The sequence below is a fragment of the Sebastes umbrosus genome, chromosome 1 (assembly GCF_015220745.1).
Source record: "Sebastes umbrosus isolate fSebUmb1 chromosome 1, fSebUmb1.pri, whole genome shotgun sequence".
NCBI lineage: Eukaryota > Metazoa > Chordata > Actinopteri > Perciformes > Sebastidae > Sebastes > Sebastes umbrosus.
Window position 1 is genome coordinate 29264648 of NC_051269.1, and position 21541 is coordinate 29286188.

Consider the following 21541-nt stretch of genomic DNA (forward strand, 5'->3'; position numbering starts at 1 on the left):
TTCACATCCTATTAGTCTCACAAATGTATCTCATAATGAAGGATAGAGAGAGACAAAGAGCTCAGTTAGTCTTCTGAGCATCTATGGACAGAAATAAGTCTCTCATGAAGCCTTATGACTGCAGGAGGGAGCCATAAAATGTGTCACCACCTTGACAGAGTGAACTGAGAAGGATATTAGAGTCGAGTCAGAGGACTCAGAGGGAACTGCAGCATTTTCATTTAATAGACAACACAGTGAATATCATAAAAGTCAAAAGTAGCTACACATGAGCCACTCAGTCAGGAAGTATTAAAGCAGCAGTGTGTAGAAATGGAGCTAAAAAAAAGTTATTGTTAATATAATTTTATTTTTAAAATGTTACAGCTAAACAGTACACTACAAGATGTTTCTGAAAACAATAGGCAGAAATAGGCATTATAGTAACAGAATATTGATTCATATGATCAGCGCTTCCTAGTTTGACCGTTTGATCGGAGTTCACGAGTGATTGACAGCTGCCTCCGTTGAATGAACAGCCAATAGGAACGCTCTCTCTCTCTCAAATGACCTGTGATTGGCCAAAGTCTCCCATCACGGGCTAGATTTTTTAAAGTCAGAGCCATGAGGAGGTGCAGTCTAGTTTTCTCTCAGAACACTTGAATTACAAAATGCTGAAAGATTATTATGGATTTTGTACCCAATGATGCCAAAAATATTCTGCCTACTGCAGGTTTAAGAGGACTTTGCTTATATTTGCTTTATTCTCTAAACTCTGTATTCTTGATGTTTAACTGTGGCGGGCTACAGTTTCTATTAGAAACATTTTTATTTTATCAACAGAGTTCTTTCTTGTAATATTACGACTTTCTTTCTCGTAAAGTTATGACTTTATTCTCGTAAAGTTATGACTTTATTCTCGTTAAGTTATGACTTTATTCTTGTAATATTGTAACTTTTTTTCTCGTAAAGTAATGACTTTATTCTCGTAAAGTTATGACTTTATTCTCATAATATTACGACTTTTTTTCTCGTAATATTACGACTTTCTTTCTCGTAAAGTTATGACTTTATTCTCATAATATTACGACTTTTTTTCTCGTAAAGTTATGACTTTATTCTCATAATATTACGACTTTTTTTCTCGTAAAGTTATGACTTTATTCTCATAATATTACGACTTTTTTTCTCGTAATATTACGACTTTCTTTCTCGTAAAGTTATGACTTTATTCTCGTTAAGTTATGACTTTATTCTCGTAATATTCCAACTTTTTTTCTTGTAAACTTATGACTTTATTCTCATAATATTACGACTTTTTTTCTCGTAATATTACGACTTTCTTTCTCGTAAAGTTATGACTTTATTCTCATAATATTACAACTTTTTTTCTCGTAAAGTTATGACTTTATTCTCATAATATTACGACTTTTTTTCTCGTAATATTACGACTTTCTTTCTCGTAAAGTTATGACTTTATTCTCATAATATTACGACTTTTTTTCTCGTAAAGTTATGACTTTATTCTCATAATATTACGACTTTTTTTCTCGTAATATTACGACTTTCTTTCTCGTAAAGTTATGACTTTATTCTCGTTAAGTTATGACTTTATTCTCGTAATATTCCAACTTTTTTTCTTGTAAACTTATGACTTTATTCTCATAATATTACGACTTTTTTTCTCGTAATATTACGACTTTCTTTCTCGTAAAGTTATGACTTTATTCTCGTAAAGTTATGACTTTATTCTCGTTAAGTTATGACTTTATTCTCATAATATTACAACTTTTTTCTCATAATATTATGCCTTTATTCTGTAAATCTCAGATGTTTTTTCCCTCAATGTGGCCCTAACACTCCGTAGTACATTGTCTCTTTGGCCCTCACTGCATTAGACTGATAAACTATATACTTAGACTATAAACTGTGTTACCTTCATCACAATGATCAAGTTTTGACTACAGGCAGATATTTTTTGGGTTTTTTTCCCTTTAATGTCTGTTTTGATAGTAAAGGTTGCTGACCCCTGACCTACAGCAGCTGGTAGACAGACACGTGCAGGATGGATGGAGAGCTCGAGAGTGTAAAATATAACAAACCTGGCAACCCTGAGAAGAGACGCCTGGTGATGACGTCAAAACACCGCGACTCATTACCGTTGTAAACTAACCAGAAAGCAGCGTGGCTGTCAGTCGACTGAGTTTACTTAATAATCAGGAGACAGGGTGAACGTTTATGAAGTGAACGTCTCTATATTAATCCATCATGAGTTCGTCGATGCCTCAGAAGCGTTACTACAGACAGAGAGCTCACTCTAACCCCATGGCTTACCACACCTTCAACTAGTGAGTGATTCACATCATAACATGTGTTACCTCAACTCTGTTCACTCTGTTCACTCTGTTCACACCTGTTCACTCTGTTCACACCTGTTCACTCTGTTCACTCTGTTCACACCTGTTCACTCTGTTCACTCTGTTCACACCTGCAACACACTGAGCTCATGAAGTCTCTGCTGGGGGTTTGTTTATACAGTGAAGAGGACAAGAAAGTCAAGCAGTTGCTCATTTAACTCTGGTGAGATGAAGACATGCAGAAAGATTAGCTTTTAGTAGCTGCATTTGAGATAAATGTTACAGTTTAGATAGAGAGATACAATAGATAGAGAGATAGAGAGAATGATAGATAGATAGATGGAGAGAGAGAGAGAGAGAATGATAGATAGATAGAGAGATGAAGAGAGAGAGAGAGAATGATAGAGAGAGAGAGAGAGAATGATAGATAGATAGAGAGATGGAGAGAGAGAGAGAGAATGATAGAGAGAGAGAGAGAGAATGATAGATAGATAGAGAGATGGAGAGAGAGAGAGAGAGAATGATAGATAGAGAGATAGATGGAGAGAGAGAGAGAGAGAATGATAGATAGATAGATAGATAGATAGATGGAGAGAGAGAGAGAGAGAATGATAGAGAGATGGAGAGATGGAGAGAGAGAGAATGATAGATAGAGATAGAGAGATGGAGATAGAGAGATAGATAGATAGATACAGTAGATAGAGAGATAGATAGATAGATACAGTAGATAGAGAGATAGATAGATGGAGAGGGAGAGAGAGAGAGAATGATAGATAGAGATAGAGATAGAGAGATGGAGGGAGATGGAGAGAGAGATAAAGAGAGATACAGATAGATGGATAGATGGATGGATAGATAGATAGATAGATGGATAGATGGATGGATAGATAGATAGATAGATAGATAGATAGATGGATAGATGGATGGATAGATAGATAGATAGATGGATAGATGGATGGATAGATGGATGGATAGATAGATAGATAGATGGATAGATGGATGGATAGATAGATAGATAGTAACTTTATTGATCCCGAGGGACATTCAGGTTTCCAGCATCACAGTTCCATAGTGCAAAACATGTTAGTAAAAAGGCAGTAAAGAAGTTAGTAGTGCAAAGTACAAAAAAATATACCAAATATAAAAAATACAAGGAGATGAAGAAAACTTAAAACTGAATATAGTGCAGGGTAACAACTGTGATACACGACTATTAAAAAATATGAATATAGTGCAAAAAGTGATATAGTGCTGGATAATAAAATATAGGAGATATACAGTAGAGACCAGGGGATTAAGAAAAGACACATATGTAATATAATGTGGGATGAGAACTGAGGTAGAGAGTTTTTTAAAAATGGACTGAAGTGCAGAATAAAGCTGTTCATTATTGGTATAATACAGTAAAACCAGTCTATAAATGTGCAGAGTAGAGCGGTGGTGGTGTGCAGAATTAAAAAAGTAGCTTAGTCTATGAAAGTGCATTGTGTGCATTAGTGCATTATTATCTGTCCTGCAGACTGTCCTCCTTTGTCCCCCCTCCCAGAGAGGTGTTGTACAGTTTGATGGCTCAAGGTGCTTACAACAATGAAAAGTTATATTTAAAAAGTAATCTGTACCATCTCTTCTATCTCTTCTTTCTCTTCTATCTCTTCTTTCTCTTCTATCTCTTCTATCTCTTCTGTCCCTGTTACTCTGGATAATCCACAGAACACACTGTCAGGTGTTTCCATGTTTATTCTTTACCAAATAGTTGAATTGAAAACCTCCTCTTTCCTCCTCAGTCCAGTGTGTCCTGAGGAGATGGACTGGTCCCAGCTGTATGCAGACATCTTACCTGGCAACCCCTCAGAGAAAAAAGAGACCCCCCGGGTTGAGTTTGCAGACATTGGCTGTGGATACGGGGGGCTTTTAGGTACTTACATCTCTGATCTGACCACTTACAGTTTTCTCAGGTCATAGTTTTGCTCTGTGTTGACCTCATGTCCTCTTCTCTCGTGTCTCTGTGTGTCTTTAACCCTCAGTGGAGTTATCTCCACTTTTCCCAGACAAGCTCATGCTGGGCCTGGAGATCCGAGTGAAAGTGTCTGATTATGTCCAGGATCGTATTCGATCCCTGCGTGCCTCAGAAACAGGAAAATACCAGAACATCGCCTGCCTTCGCAGCAATGCGATGAAGTACCTCCCCAACTACTTCACTAAAGGACAGGTAGGCTCGGACGATTAGATGCTGGGATGTTTAATTCACTAATGAACATTCCATCCAGGAATTTTTGGTCCCGACAGGTTGCCGTTTTGTTCTCCTGAAAACAGCCAGTCACGGCTCTTTCCGACATAAAACAACCCCATTCAGAAGCGTTATTTTCAGCCGAGCTGTGTATGAATACAGTTTCAATCATGGAATTAAATAAGAAAAATATAGATATTCGTTGTCCATATCCTTCTGTTTGAATTGGTTTTAGATAGGGCTGAACGATTTTAAAAAAAATAGATTATTTTGACTGATATTGCAATTGCGATATGATTTATGACATTAGAGGGAATGATCATTTTTACATTATTATTTTTCATTTTTATTTACATTCATTATTTTCCTTTTGCAGTAGGCCATATTGCAATTTAGATACAATTTGGATTAATTGTGCAGCCCTAGTATTAGAGCTCATCAAGTATGAGATTTTATTTTACAGATGTGTTACTGTACGTTTTTATTAGAATTTTTTATCCGACTGACAAACATTCCTACAATTTTATTCCAAAATTATAAAATAAAAGTCACAAACTGTGCTTCACTTGTTGAGAAACGTCACTTCAAATTCAGTCACAAAAACAGAGATCCTAACAGAGCTGATATTTTTTTTACTGAAGGAAGATTTGTCAAGAAAAAACATGATTTCAAACACATTGTCATTAGAATATATTTGTTTGTAAATTTAGTTTTAACAATGTTGTGCTTCTGTACACATTAGTTCTGTTTGTTGCAGCCAGAAGACTTTTCCGCATTGAACGGCTTCCCTCCTTTCTTTGTCCTGCTTCCCAACTCAAAGTGGCCTCGACCCTCCAGCGTTTAAAGTCTCCATTCACCTTGAATCCCCTCAATTAACTAAAGAAACATAAATTCCCACCAGCATCTGGCTTCCAGCTCTTTAGCCTCACAGATGCTGTCTTTACCTGCAGTTTAACAGTGGCTCATTCATTAAGAACACCTGCGTCACACTACAGGTGTCTGGTTATATAATCCGGTTACTAAAAGTTAATCTGCACCATCCGGCCAATCAGAATGAATACGTCTTAGCGGTCCCGGTGTGAACGTTGAGCACGCGGTCTGGATTTGATGTCACAGCTATATAACTGACTTTATTGGCAGTGCTATAGGGAAACTAACTGAGCACAGTGTAAATGTATCCAGTGATGGATAGTTTATACGGTATCATCATGATAAACATCAAACTTTCCTAAAATACTACTATTAGTGCTAAATTATAGTGACATTATCATTACCAAAAAATGTAACTGTATATTGCAGCCAACAAATACACTAAGAACACCAGAAACAAAAGCAGGTTGGTTGTTTAAAATTTAAGACTGAACATGACTTTAAATGCAGCATATTGTCTTTGTCTTGTCTTCTTTGTATGCAAACGTTCATGCTTTCATTCATCTTCTGATTTCTTTTTGTTGTCGTTGTGCCAAACAACAAAGTTGAACCAAAACGTCCTGCACACTGTCGATCACGACTGTTCACTTTATTTGCAATGTTTCAATCCTCAGACCTTCCTGAGGTTAAATTCATGAAATTAATTTTAGTAAGAAAGATATATATATATATATATATATTTGTTTTGGTTCTGTCACAGTCAGAGTTTATGATCTAAGCCACCAGTCTATCAGCCAGAACTTACAGTCAGCGACACCTGCTGAGTGTTAACAGTTAAAAGACAGAACGTAATAGCACAATATGCCCTTTTCACAGCAGCCGTTTACACATGTCATAGCAGGGTAAACAGCTGTAATTAATAACATTAATTATGGCCCCATTCTGTTTAGTGTGTCACAGTCATTCCAGTGAGCCAGCATGCACAACACCAGAGCCATAATTAATGTTATTGATTACACCTGTGTTTATGACATGTCAAAGTGGCTGCTGTGAAAAGGGCATATTGTGATGGACCGCGGCACAGTAACGTTGGGCTCCTACCAGCACGCTATTGTAGCACCACTCGCCCATCTGCACACCATCTCTGTGCTACCGGCATAGACTGCAGGGTCACCACTAACAAACACCGCAGGCAGAGTTGAAGTTGACCTCTTAGGGAGAATGTAATGTGTGTGATCTTGAAGCAGGAAGTTTTAACTCTGTCAGTCTTGCAAAATGCTGCCGAATATCACAACTCAGCACCCATAAAGTAGCAGCACATCAGTAGGTCGACTAGCTTTGTCACGGTAATGACAGTAATGGAAATTGTTGGCAGTATTGTTACCATCAGTATGTTTGACCACGGTATATAGTAAAAACGCCATACTGGCACATCTCTACAAACTAAGGGGTGCGTTCCAAATCACTTTTTCTTTTTACTTTTAATACATACTGCAGCTGCCCATACAAATTACGTACTGTTGCATAACGTATGCACACAATTGGGACAGACTACTTCTTCATGACTTTGTGCCTTGAACTTTGACCCTCTTACTCATAGACAGAGGATTGTGGGTCTGACTAGCCGGAAAAGCATGCTGACTTGCATAATGCAAAATGCAACTAGATGTAGTAGGACATCCCGGTAATTTTGGAATACTGCATTTGACATACTATGTATCGGGACATACTAAATCTTTTTCTGGCATACTAAATAGTATATTATAGTATGGGTATTGGAACGCACAGCATATCTGCATGGCCGTAGTTTCAGCTGGGAGATCAGCTTTTCAAGCGGCAGGGCATCGTGAACCACACATTCGAACTCGACAGAAACAAAATAAAACTCACCAAAACCTGTCATGGTTAGTCTTTCCACTGTTCCAACAAACGCCGACTGTGGTTTGGTCGAAATAAACCTGTAATTCACAGAGATATATGTGAAAATCTGCTGGCTCTGCACGTTGTTTTCTCCCGCTGTCTCTCTGTATGCCAGAGTAGTGGCTGATTGCTCTCATTCTTCTGAGACGGATCATTAAATCAACAAAATAAAATGACCAACACCGGCCAAAAATAACAACCGCCAATGTACTCAGCTGATATATTCATCAAAACGCCCAACCCTACTGGTTAGATACAACTGGTGGTACATTTTTTTTAAACTTGATGGACTGATGCTTTATGTAAGGGATAATGTACAGCATGTGAAATAAACCCCGACAGGACGATGCGGCACCCCGACGCAAAACATTGTCATGAAGGGGGTTATTTCACAACAATGACCCGCTAGATGTAAATTACCCTGCTTATTACACTGCTACTTACTTAAGAAATCAATAATTTGACACAAAAACAGTCCGCCGGAGTCCAACATATTATACAAAAATAACAAACCGTAGAACGCTGTGAATCGAGTATTCAACAAAGCCGTGTAATAAATAGAAATAACACACATGATGTTCATTGGGACTGAAGTGGAGCTCATATACTAACTAAAGGCCTGCGATTTTGTAGCAGCGTATCCACCGTGGCCTCTAACGACCTCAAACTAAAGCTGACAGTCTGTTCCAGCGCTGCCAAGGTAATAAGAATATGCTCGTTTCTCCCGACGAATAATTACTTTCCTCATGTTCAACATATGGACTGAATGAATTTATACGGATTGCTCATTAAATCCAGGATTTCACAACAATGGGGTCCTTGACTGACACGCAAGGCTGCTGAGCAGTGCATTTATCCATTCCAATTAGCTGTGGTAATCTATGACTTGTTGAAAGTCGCATTAGATTATGCAGCGGGCTTAGTGTACCAGGGTAAATTTAGGTACCCGGGGGGAAAGACCTCACCTCAGATGTCCTGAGCGAGTATAAACGAAGAAATGAACACAGGAGAGTAATGCTGACACATTTATGAAATACAAATTATACAGATGTTTCATTTAAAAACACGGTCATTGAATACATTTTTTATCATTATTTTAATATGCTATTTCAGGTAATTAGAAATAATATGGCTATTATTTCTACAGCCTGAGTTAAGGCCTGTTGCCAAGCTGAGTTTGGAAATGTTTCAGAGGAACTCTGCCTGAAAGAGAGGTTTGTGTTGGCTCCATATTAAGGTGCTTTGTTTTGCAGACAGTGGCACTCCCTTCAACTCATTGTGCTCATCTCTTGACTCGCATTCATTTACCTGGGACCAACGTGTTTCCAGCTGCAGCTTGCTTTAGTATTAATTGACTACGTCGCTCGTGATAAGAACAAAACTGTCGGTGAAATAAAAGACGACCACCCAGACTAGTGCTCCAAATCTAGTCCCAATCCTTTTCACATGCATGATGTGTTTTGAGTGTTTCAACGGGATATTCTAAAGACCTAAAATACCCTTTTTTCTTTTTCTTAGTATATTTTGTAACCAAAAATAGGTTATGGTTTTCCGCCTTCCATCATTACCGAAGCTGCCCCTGAGGCTGCAGCCGTCCCCGGTGATTATCCTCACATCTTTCTGTCTCTACCTGACATTATTTATTTTAACTAATAAAAAGTTACTGGAATTGTTTTTAATGTATCAGCCAGACTGATATCAATTGAGCCTTCACTTGTCAAAGACGGAGAGACGGGGAACTTTATGGGTGGAAATAAATTCAAGGAGGGAAATTCCAGCTTTGCAATAAGCGGTGTTTAAAAATCAACCACAACATATAATGGAGGGCACATTTAAGTGATGACAATCATCATTTCCACTCAAGAGATAAAAATAAAACCTTCTATTTTTATCTTGTGTGGGAAATACATCAAGTAATGACTACAGTTTAAAAGAACAGTTTATTTTTTATGCCTCCACGCCGGCTTTATGTTTTCAGGTTGTCCGTCCCATAACGTGATATCTCAGGAACACCTTGAAGGAATTTCTTCAAATTTGGCACAAAGGTCCCCTTGGATTCAAGGATGAACTGACTTTGGTGGTCAAAGGTCGCTATGACCTCACAAAACGCGCTTTTGGCCATAACTGAAGAATTAATTTGCTAATTATGACAATTTCACACAAATGTCTAACAGGATAAAATGATGAAGTGATGACATTATGGAAAGACATGGATGTAAACTGCAACTTGACTGGTTGGCGGAGGCACACAACCATGAGGCGGTAACTCTAGTTTATTCTGTGCTTCCGTTACTGTTTCTGACCCTCTTTTTGTGTGTTTCAGCTCAGCAAGATGTTCTTCCTCTTCCCCGACCCTCACTTTAAGAAGACCAAGCACAAGTGGAGGATTATAAGTCCAACATTGTTGGCAGAGTACGCCTACACGCTGAGAATCGGGGTATGTATTTACATAAATAAGACTTGCTGCAGCTATTGCTGAAACGATTAGTCGATCAACAGAAATATAATAATTTTGATGATTTTTTAAGTTATTTATCAAGTACAAATTCCAACAACAACATTCACCGGTTTCAGCTTCTGTAAATTGAATATGTTTAGGTTTTAGACTATTTTGTTGGACAAAACAAGACATTTTATCTTGATCTCTGAGAGAGTACATTTCAGAAATGTTTTCTATTCTTATTTAATCAGTTAATCTAAAACTGATACTGAATAAAAGATATATTGATAATGAAAGTAGTTTTAAGTTGCAGCCGTTGTTCCAGCCGAGGTCGTCGTCATTCAGTGCTTTTCACAATGTTTGTGCTCTGAACAATTTTTTTAAAGTTGAAGATGCACAGATGTAGGGCTGAAACTAACAATTATTTTTATTGTCGATTAATCTGTCGTTTATTTTCTCGATTAATCGATTAGTTGTTTGGTTTATAAAATGTCAGAAAATGGTGAAAAATGACGATCAGTGTTTCCCAAAGCCAAATGACGTCCCCAAATGTTTTGTCCACAACTCAAAGATAGTCCGTTAACTGTCATAGAAGAGTAAAGAAACCAGAAAATATTCACATTTAATAAGCTGGAATCAGAGAATTATAATTTTTTTTTCTTAAAAAATTAATCAAACCGATTAGTAAAATAGTTGGCGATCAATTTAATAGTTGACAACTAATCGATTAATCGTTGCGGCTCTACACAGATGTAAACTCAGTAAATTACAAAATTGAGTTGAAACTTGTCATTTAAATGATCAGTTCAGCCAAAATGCAGAAAAAAAACACACTTACCCATTGTGGTATTTCTCAGTACATTGGGTCCGTCTCTTCGTACTTTCCAACATCCCTACATTGTTGACGGCATCCAGCCACAAGCCCATTGAATCCCACTGAAGACGGAAGTGATTAAAAACAGAGTTACAAATATGTAGTTTCATTTTTAATGGTTGAATGATTTCCTAAAAGCAGCTTTGTTGGGGACTCTTTTCAGCCGCGGACTAATGAATAATTTGGTACCGTAGTGAGTATTTACGGCAGCAGGCCGGTGTATGTGGGATCGACTCAAAATAAACGACACTGCCCATGTTCATCGTAATGAAAGAACATGTCTCCCAGTGTGTTATTAATCATTTTTGGGCAACAATGGAGCTCAATGGCACAGAGGAATAAGATGTGTCAGGCTTTGGTTACGCATATGATATTTGTTAGTAGGACCAATTTTATTGTTGGTTTTGGGCTTTTAGTGGGATTTGTTGTCAATAAAAAAAGTAGTATCACCGGCCTTATGCTTTAATTAAGATACCGTAGTTTTGTATATGTTACCAGAGGTTTTCAAATATCTGCAACTGAGACTTTTGCCACCACCGCATCACAACAAAGGAGAATTGGATTTCAGTCATAGACTTAATAGCACTGAAAACCGGCGTCCGTAATAGTGGAACGACAATTGATTGCAGTGTGCAGACATCCATGAATTCACTGAAATAAAATGTGAGCGCCCAGTGTGGCCTGCAGCTGGTTGACGTCTGCACACACCCTACTCCTGCCTGTCAGAGCTGTCAGAGCAACGGTGGGACACTGGAGTCAGAGCGCTGATGGAGGTTGCTGGGAACAATGGAGGGCTTGTGTCTAAATTTGGCCTTTATCGTTTTTCCTCGTGTGTGTCCGCGTGTGCATTGATGCATTCGTGCATGCACGTGTTGTGTATATATGTGTGTGTGTGTGTGTGTGTGTGTGTAAGCTCTACAAGGGCCTTAGGCGTTGGCATGCAGCCATATGTTGGTGGGTGGGGAGGCTGTCAAGAAAATGCTCATTTATAGAGGCAATTTCATACCAAAATGAACCTCTATTAAAAAATTAAGTCTATTGTTCATTAATGAATATCTTTTGAATCAGAGTACACCTGAAATAGTGTGGTTAACATGAATCTGTGCAGGCACACAGCCTCTCATACTCCTCCTCCTCCTCCTTCTCTGAAACGAAACCCATATTATGTGCGGAATCTGCCGACATGCACTTTGTGTGGAAATCTGTGTCATTGCTGAGTTTTCTAAGAAATCCCTGTTCTAGTAATGTTATCTGTCCAGCGTCCAAAGTAAACTGCAGTGACATAGGTGATTAACCTCTGTGTTGTCTGTAGGTTATTTTTACCTCTTTCAGCGAGGACCATTGCTCTCCAGAGGTGACGAAACCGCTTCACTCTGATGCTGAAATGTTGGACGATGTTTAAAAAGGAAAGATTAAAACAGATGAAATCAGTGATGTATTATTTTTTTTGATTAATGCCGTGGGTTGAATTAGTGATTTGATAAATAGATGTGTGTTTAGTCACCTGAGAAGCTTGGTTAACATATTTTTCGCAGAACTGTGTTAATAACCTCCCTTGTGTTTGTCTGGGCACGTCAGGGTTTGGTGTATACCATTACAGATGTGGAGGAGGTGCACCTCTGGATGGTGAAGCACTTCACTGAACATCCACTGTTCACACGTGTCCCCGACGAAGAACTGGTACGTTGATGTGGAGCTTTACGTCCCCAGAAGAGAGGTCAAACTCATGATCTGAAATTCTGTGAAGGAATAGTTCGGCATTTTCGCTTTTTCACATTCTTAGTTGAATAAGAAAATTGATATCACTCTCATGTCTGTATAGTAAATATGAAACTAAACTACAGCCATCAGCTGATTGGCCTGGCTTATGCTTCATTTACACCATGTCAGTAAAATGGGAAGAACAGAAAAACCTCCATTGTTAACCTTGAAGTCACACCAGATAAATGGCAGAAATGAGTTAGTGTTGTGTTACGTATTTGTTAAAGCAGACACAAACAAACAAACAAACAAACAAACAAACCGTGTATAGAGGAAAAGTTTGAAATGTGTTTATTTGCTCTGTTAAGAGTTAGAGGAGAAGATTGATACCACTCTCTCTCTGTACAGACATGAAAGCAATCTTCTTTTCAAACATTTAGCAAGTAAAAAAAATAAGTGTATTTCCCAAAATGTTGTACTATTCCTTTAAAAAGTTAGTCATGTAATGTTTTTATTCGTATAATGACAGAATAAGAGCGAGAATGGTGGTAAAACAAACCTGCAGTGGGTATAAATGGAGCAAATATGATTATCGTGACAGTAGTACATGAGACAGGTAATCTGAAAAACAATCATGTGCCTCTGTGTGCTCCGGTGCTCCTAATGGCATCTGCAGGATTACACAGACCAGAGGAAAACAACCAGTCAGAGCCGAGCTGGAGCCTGCCGTCTCTGAGCAGCTGTCAATCACTCGCAAACTCCGATCAAACGGTCAAACTAGGCAGCGCTGATCAAATATGAATCAATATTCTGTTACTGTAATGCCTACTTCTCGCCTCAAATGTTTTCAGAATCATCTTGTAGTGAACTGTTTAGCTGTAAAATGAGAAAGTTTGTGACCTGGCAGCCATATCGAAATCTGCTGAAGTAATACCAAGCACCGGAGCACAGCCAATAGGATTGCTCAATAAGAACGCTCTCTCTCTCTGAAATGACCTGTGATTGGTCAAAGTCTCCCGTCACGGGCTAGATTTTCTAAAGCCTGAAAACAGAGCCATGTGGAGGTGCAGAAGTCTAGTTTTCTCTCAGAACACTTGAATTACAATGTGCTGAAAGGTTATTATGGAGTTTTTGCCCAAAAATGCCGAAAATATTCTGCCTACTGAAGCTTTAAATTTAGTCACTTTTTACGAAAGAACAATTAAAACTTGCCCAATTGAAACAAATTCCTGAAGATTTTGCTCCATTTTTCTCTCGTGCATGGGGTAGATGGCCAAGGCAACTTGGCTCTACTGTATCTCTACTTCTTCTACCCCGTTAACTGGCGTATTACAGTCATGTGTAGCCTATAGCGCCAACTTCTGACCAAACTACGCTATAGCAGAGTTTATTCGCTCCAAACCAGTTGATGGGAACGCGCCAAATTCACATTTCTTTTTTTGCAATATTTCAAAAGTTTGCTTGACAATTGAATGGAATCATGACTAATGTGAAAAAGCTCTGCCACAAATTAAATAAAATAAATTAGTTGAGGTGAGTTCTTCTGCCATCGCATCCTTTTAATGTGATCACTCTTCTTTTGACAGGTTGGTGATGTCATCATAAGTCGTTTGGGGACCTGTACGGAGGAAGGGAAGAAAGTGCAGAGAAACGGAGGGAAGAATTTCCTCGCAGTTTTCCGGAGGGTTGAGGATTCAAACTAAGACCGAACAGTTTGGACATGCAATGAACTGAAATAATGGTCTTATGCAGTCATTTATTCATGGAGGATAACGCTGCTCTGTGGATCTGGAGGCCGTGGCTTGATCCCCAGCAGTGAACAGTGATATTGATGGACAAACATTTACACCATTACCCAACAGAGGGTTTGTGTTTGAGTTTTTTATTCACATAATTTAAGTATTTCATTCCTCAGCTCACACAAGACAGCACAAGTAAATCATAAAAGCATCTCTATTCAGGCTAGACTTGTGAAGTGTTTTGTTTTGCTTTTTTTAAATCATTTTTTAAATATTCACTTCAGTTTATTTTGCCAAACTCCAAAGTGCTGTTTTGTATTTCCTGTAAAACTGTAAATTCTTTTAGTAAAACTAAAAAAACAGTGTTGGGTTTGGATCATTGTAGAAGTGATCAGTGGTGAAGAGAGCAGCAACAGGTGGACCGAAAATGGAAAGACTACACGTTGTGTTTTCCATCACAGTTGTTTGGGGCCTTTCTCACAAAAAAGAACTAAAAGGAACAGCTCTGACTTTAGTCCAGGACTGCCCAATGTGGCGCCCACGGGCCAAAGTTGTCCCACCATACGGTTCGTTTTGGCCCGCCAGATGTTTCTAGCAATTGCTTTTTTAATTAAAAGACCTGCGGGATTGCCGGCAATCCGACCAACTTTACTGTCTTTCATGGCTGTAGCAGGCTGTTTTAAAGCTAGAATGAAGATACTGGTATCATATGAAACTAGAAAAAAACCTAATGACTCCATTGGTACCAACCAGGTCTAGTTGTCGGGAAGGAGGCTAAATAACGCTCCAAAGGTTTTGGCGATGGGAAAAACTGTCATTTCCAAGGGGTCCCTTGACCTCTGACCTCAAGATATGTGAATGAAAATGGGTTCTATGGGTACCAACGAGTCTCCCCTTTACAGACATGCCAACTTTATGATAATCACATGCAGTTTGGGGCAAGAACATGCAGCTTTTTTAATGCAGTATAAATGTGTTATGTTTGCCTATTCTAAAATGGTGTATTTGAATATTTCTGCATACTGGGGTCCTTAAAATGGAATTAAATAAATTGGGTGGGACTGGAAATGAGCCTGATTTGTATTCAACAGGTGGGTTTTAAGGGGTTAACTTTGTAAAAGCTAAAAGATCCTAGTCCCATTTTGCACCTTAACCACACTGTAGGTGTATGCTTTGGGCCCGTGGCCCACCATAAAGTTCCAGTTTTGGCCCTCCAAGGGAAAAAGAGCATTCCTGCTTTAGTTTTGAAGAGGACTTTGGGTTTTACTGCTTAAAACTGTTTGAATTAACAAAATATTCAATCTGATGATATAACTTTGTTGGTTTCACAGCATTGGCGGCTGAATCTGAAAAGGATTAGACCGAGACGTTTGCCAACAAGCTACATCCTGCTTGTTTGCTATGGGTCATTGTCTGGTTCACATTATAGTGATGACTGTGACACAGTTATGTTTAACATCTCTTCTGCTTTTTTGACGAGGCTGTTGAAAGATCTTGTCTAATTAATACTTATATGTTTGATTGATTTACCAGAAGTTCTCTCTATTATAATTTAATCCACTTATCTAAAACCACAAATTGACCACAACGGGTGTTGCTCCTACATGTCGTATGTTATCCAAAACAAACCCTAAATTATCTTCATCTACTAGACGTGTCTGCTGAGGATCTGTGTGAAGTCCAAATCAAAGTAGTCTGTAACAAAAACGGTGGTTTTCTGTGCTCATTTTATGATTTTAGCTGTGTATTAAAGGTTGGTGTTCTTGTCTGTCAGGAGTTTGGAGACGGGACGGTGCAGGTTTGAAGCCCTTTAGCTGCTGCAGGGGGTGATGGGTAAGAACAGGACAGCACATGCCTCTGATGGAAACCCAGACACCGCAAAACTTTAGATAATCACAGAGAGCAATTGAAGCACTCTTATTATAAACTTATTATGTTTATATTATTAGAAAACGCTTTACTTGTATCCTCTGTTTGGGTTATTGGCATTCTGGCATTAGTCAGCCATATTTGACAGTACATTTTGCTAAAACATTCAGCGTACCAAATCAACATCCATGTTTTTTATTAATTTTATTCAACTTCTGCAGCACACTGATAAGAATATAGATATTAATAATTAATTAATATAATATAGATTGCTTCTGGTATTCAGAGAAAACTGATCTTGAAACAGCATCTGTGAATATCAGTAGGCAACCTTCGGGTCTGAAAAGTGAAGCCAAGGCCTTTAGGGAAATGAGCCTACTTCTCACTTGATTTATTTCCTCAGTAAACATGAGTTTATGGTCTCAATTGCTAGTTTCAAGTCTTCTTCAATACAGCATGATGTTCATTTAGTAAATTATGGTCCCATTTAGAGTCAAATAGACCATAAAGCAGGGTATGCTTTAGGGCGTGGCTACCTTGTGATTGACAGGTCGTTACCACGGCGTTGTCTGGTCTGGGAGTTGTCCGTGTTTTTGTCTTACAACTTTAACCCTTTCACAGTGTGTTTTCAGTTCATGAAAGTTAATTATAACTTTTTTGGTTGCCTAAAAATGTCTTATTCAGCGTTTGGTTGTGCTTACCTCCAACCTCTTGTGTCATTTCTGGTTGCAAAGAACCAAGATGGTGACGGCCAAAATGCCGAACTCGAGGCTTCAAAACGGCAGTCCACAAACCAATGGGTGACGTCACGGTGACAACGTCCACTTATACAGTCTATGTTGAATATGCAGCAGACTCATAGTATGTTTCATTTCCCCGTCTCTCAATATTCTGGAGTACACAGTACAAAATGTACTTATTTCTGTGGGATTCATAGGTCTGGACTAATAAACTTCTACTGACCCAGGTTTCCAACCTAATCTTTTCAGGCCCTTTGTTCTCTTTGTTTCCAACTTCTCCCAATTGTCCTATTCTCCCAGACTGCATGGCTACCTGTCCTTCAATAGTTTGGCCATTCCTCCGCCCAAAACCATGAGCCAATACAGGAAGTATTCACAGAACTTTTTATGGTGTTAAAATGTTAACCAGTGCATCAAATCTGTGATGTTCACGAGCAGCCGCCGCTCTGTTATCGCTTATTATTGCCATGTGGCAACAAAGTACATCAATTAACATTTTAGTAGCATCAGGTCATCAGACATGAGTGTTATTAAAGGCGCTGCGGGGGAATCAAAGAAAGACAAACTTAATGATTAGCATTTGGCAACACTAGAGACATGCCACGTAGCCTGCTGAAATATCTCCACCATCATCCCCATCCCCAGAAAAACAAGGATCACAGGACTTAACGGCTACAGACCCGTCGCCCTGACCTCTGAGGTTATGAAGTCTTTTGAGCGTCCTTTCCTGGACCCCTGCAGTTTTCCCACAGAGCCAACAGGTCTGTAGACAACGCAGTCAACTCCATCTCATCCTCCAGGACCTGGACTCCTCAGGAACCTACGCCAGGATCCTGTTTATGGTCTTTAGCGCTGCCTCCCAGTTGCACATGTCTGACTCCACCTGCAGGTGGATCACAGACTTCCTGTCTGACAGGAAGCAGCATGTGAAGCTTGGGAAAAACGTCTCTGACCATCAGCACCGATTCCCCTCAAGGCTGCGTCCTTTCCCCTCTGCTTTTCTCCCTGTACACCAACATCTTCACCTCTAGTCACCAGTTCGTCAAGCTCCTGAAGTTCATTGACGTCCCCACCCTCATTGGACTCACCTCTGCTGTGGATGAGTCCACCTACAGGTGGGAGATCTTTAGACAGTGGAGATGGTTGTGGATCTTAGGAGAACCTTTGCACAACTGCAAGAATATAGTTATGCACATTCCTGCCCAGCTCTTTCCTTTTTCAACAGTTGCATTTTACATATTTTTAAATATTTTTATCATAATTTTTCTATTCTATATTTATATTTCTTGTCTATGCACCAATACACCAAGGTAAATTCCTTGTTTGTGAAGACCTACTTGGCAATAAACTGGATTCTGATTGTGATTCTAGTAAAACAATGTGGCTGTTGCTTCATTCTGAATGTTTTAGAGGCCAAAGGTTAATCCCCCTCTGACCATGTTTACTGAAGCAGCTGTCCACCATTACATAAGCATTACACACAAGGATGTGTTAAAACTTTAGACACTGATATCATTGTCTCCTCCGTCAGTGTCATCATTGTGAACCAAGTGCAAATGATTTGGCTTCAAGCTGCTCTTGATCCTGTCAGCACACATAGTTAAATGTTCTCTATTTCACATTCAGAGCATTAATATAGCAGCAAACAATTATTTGCTATGTAAAGATATGGAGGAGTAAAGTCTACCTGAGCAGAGAATGAAGTCACTTTCCGTGTGTGTGTGTGTGTGTGTGTTGTAATCCAAGCTTCTCAGTGCTTTGTTGACATAGTCGGGAGTCAAATCAATCTTCTCATCTAACTCTCCACAAGAAAGCAAATACATGAGTTATGCTGCATGTTGAACCTTTAAACTGCTTCATTTACCTACATTTTTTCTGTCAACCACCAGACTCCAACACACAAGCCGCCAGGAGGATCTCTGGATTTGTGCTTCCATCCTAAATGTCCAACTGAACTCATCATTTATCATAAAGAACGTATCTGACCTGATCTGCTTTCTAATCACATCATTTCCTACATGTTGCCAACTCCCTGGCACTCAACCCTGCCTCTCTTTTCCTTCCTGATACTCAGGTTGAGGCATGCATCTCTGGTTGGCATCTCCAACTGGATGTCTGCCCGCAACCTCAAGCTCGGCCTAAACCCAACTGAGCTGCTGTACTTCCACAGAAAAACCTGACTCGTCTCTTCCCAGAGCTTTAATAACTGTGGTAAGAATCTGCACCCCCACATCACAGCCAATCTGCCCTCTTGCAGGTTTGCAGCAGCAAATTCTTCCTCACTTGGGATTCTCAGGTCTGGATTAATGAGAAACTTCTACTGACCCATGACCTTATCTTTTCAGGCCCTTCAACTCAACAAAAAACAAAAAGTCCTCTTCTCTTCTCTCCAACATCTTACAATTGTCATATTTCCCCATACTGCATAAAAATATCCCGTTGTGGTTGAGCCTGCTATCCTTCAATGTCCTTCAATAGTTTGGCCCAAAAACATTATCAAAAGCTTCCCCACCGACTGAAATTACTTTTCTACTTTAGTCAGTTATTATTCAAACTCAAATTAAAAAACAGGATAAAAACAGCCTAAGCCAAGTTTCATATCTCAAGAATCAGTTTAGTGAAGCAAATCCTGTTGAAATCTTGACACCAAAACTAAAAAAGAGTCTTTCTGAAAACACCACCTTCTCAGAAAATCATTCAAAATCTTTTTCTCAGTAGGGTACCGAAATAATATATCTTTATTACAAGTTGTGTCCCTCCACCACATGTAAGTGATAAATGTGAGGATATGTGATCAGTGAGGCTTTGCTGCCGATGGACACCAGTAATTATTTTGAAGTTTTGAGCAGCTGCAGCTCTCTAACTGTTTACACCTGCTGCTCATAACATCATGACTGCTTCATTATTTAACGCAGGTGGCATGAGATGACCAAAATATGACTCAGTGCCTAGTGGTCATCAGCCATGTCTACACTGCTGTATGATAGCTCTAGGTTAAGCATACTGGCAAACAACAAAGTACAACAAAAAGGACTTGGAACTGCTTTGAAAATCGACTTAAATGTAATCTAATATGCATCTGCAGATGCAATATGCATTAATCTTTTAAACAACGTAACAAGAAGATGTGTATCTACTTGTTTTATATGCTGCTGATTAAAATATACAGAGATGCGGCTGCTGTTAAACATACCAAATAAGACCCCAGAGTAAAAGCACGCTTCAGAGGAAACAAATCCAAAAGAGGGAAGTATGACGAAGAAAAAACAGTGGAGACGGAGAATGTAATCAGGGTTTTATAACAGTATTAAGGTCAACTAGTTCTATATGTACTAGCAGGAGTACATCTGCAAAATGTAAACAAGACATACAATCAGAATGTAATCGTTCAATATCTCTAAATTACTGGATGGCAGCACGTCACAAAACCATTTTTCTTATGTAAAGCTTCATCAATCAGATGTGATGTGATGTTTTGGATATCATCAAACTTCTACAAAAGGCTGATTCACCCTCGATCACATGGTTGTTGTTTTTCTGCCCGGAGTGCTGTCTCTTTGTGAAAACAAGCAGGCCGTGTTAACTGACTGCATGTTGAAGTGAAAAATCACCAACATTTTCTGTGAAATCCCTCATTATATACAGTCGGTCTGCTACATACATCCCACCAACAAAGACAGCTGTCACATGTACGCTGTCACTGTGGTGGACATTCATCATGTACAGCCAGAATGAAAAAGACGGAGCACATCTTGTGTCCAGATGTATTCTCAATCGAGCAGATGTCCCTCACCACATCTTAAACACCTATTTTATATTCATGACATGAAAGTATTTTTTTTTGAAAACTTGCACAATCTTAATCAATTACCGCATGTACGTATGGTGATAAAAATCATTATTCAGTCATTTTATGGCTCTATTTTTATTCTTCATTACCACATCCTCACATCCTGTGTGCTCACAAGCAGCTGTTGGGCATTTCGGTAATGTTGTTAGTAACTCTGTGCACACCTCCGCTTATTGCCATACAGATAACTCTTTGTGTCTGAACACGTCTAACCCTCATCCTACCAACCTGTTTAACGTACAAAGACTACCGACTAAAGAATAAACTACTCTTAGAAACAACCATCATAGCAAAATGTTCACATATTTCTTCCCAAAACATTATTAGTTATGTAATTAATGTAATCTGAAGGAAAAAAAAAAAAGATTATTATTATTTTAAGCAAGTTGCAGTTAAACCTGCAGTAGGCAGAATGTTTTTGGCATGAGTGGGCAAAAAATCAATAATAACCTTTCAGCATATTGTAATTCAAGTGTTCTGAGAGATAACTAGACTTCTCATCATGGCTCTGTTTTCAGGCTTTAAAAGACCTAGTCCGTGACGGGAGACTTTGACCAATCACAGGTCATTTCAGAGAGAGAGAGCGTTCCTATTGGCTGTTCATTCAACGGAAGCAGCTGTCAATCACTTGTGAACTCCGATCAAACGGTCAAACTAGGCAGCGCTGATCAAATATTAATTAATATTCTGAGAAAGAGTGCTCGGGCTGGTGGGCGGTGCTTGTTATATCCTCAACTGATCTCAACATGGCATGACAAATTTTCTCATTTTACAGCTAAACAGTACACTACAAGATGACGGCAGACTCCAGCTCGGCTCTGATTGGTTGTTTTCCTCCGGTCTGTGAAATCTTATCGATGCCAGGCTACTTATCTGATAGGACTGTGACGGTATGCACCAGACATTAGACTTTCTGGATATATATATATGTTCGTCTGCACCTCTGGGCACACATATACACTATAGCCTACTGTG

The 21541-nt window shown here is 39.0% G+C and overlaps 1 protein-coding gene across 1 annotated transcript; it reads left to right on the forward strand.

Moving 5' to 3' along the window:
- The first annotated feature begins 2087 nt into the window (after positions 1 to 2087).
- On the forward strand, positions 2088 to 14734 carry mettl1 (methyltransferase like 1). Its single transcript, XM_037785586.1, has 6 exons — positions 2088 to 2327; positions 4121 to 4251; positions 4361 to 4545; positions 9677 to 9790; positions 12246 to 12347; positions 13955 to 14734. The coding sequence occupies exons 1-6, from the start codon at positions 2248 to 2250 to the stop codon at positions 14069 to 14071; spliced, it is 729 nt and encodes a 242-aa protein (XP_037641514.1). The 5' UTR covers positions 2088 to 2247; the 3' UTR covers positions 14072 to 14734.
- Positions 14735 to 21541: the final 6807 nt, after the last annotated feature.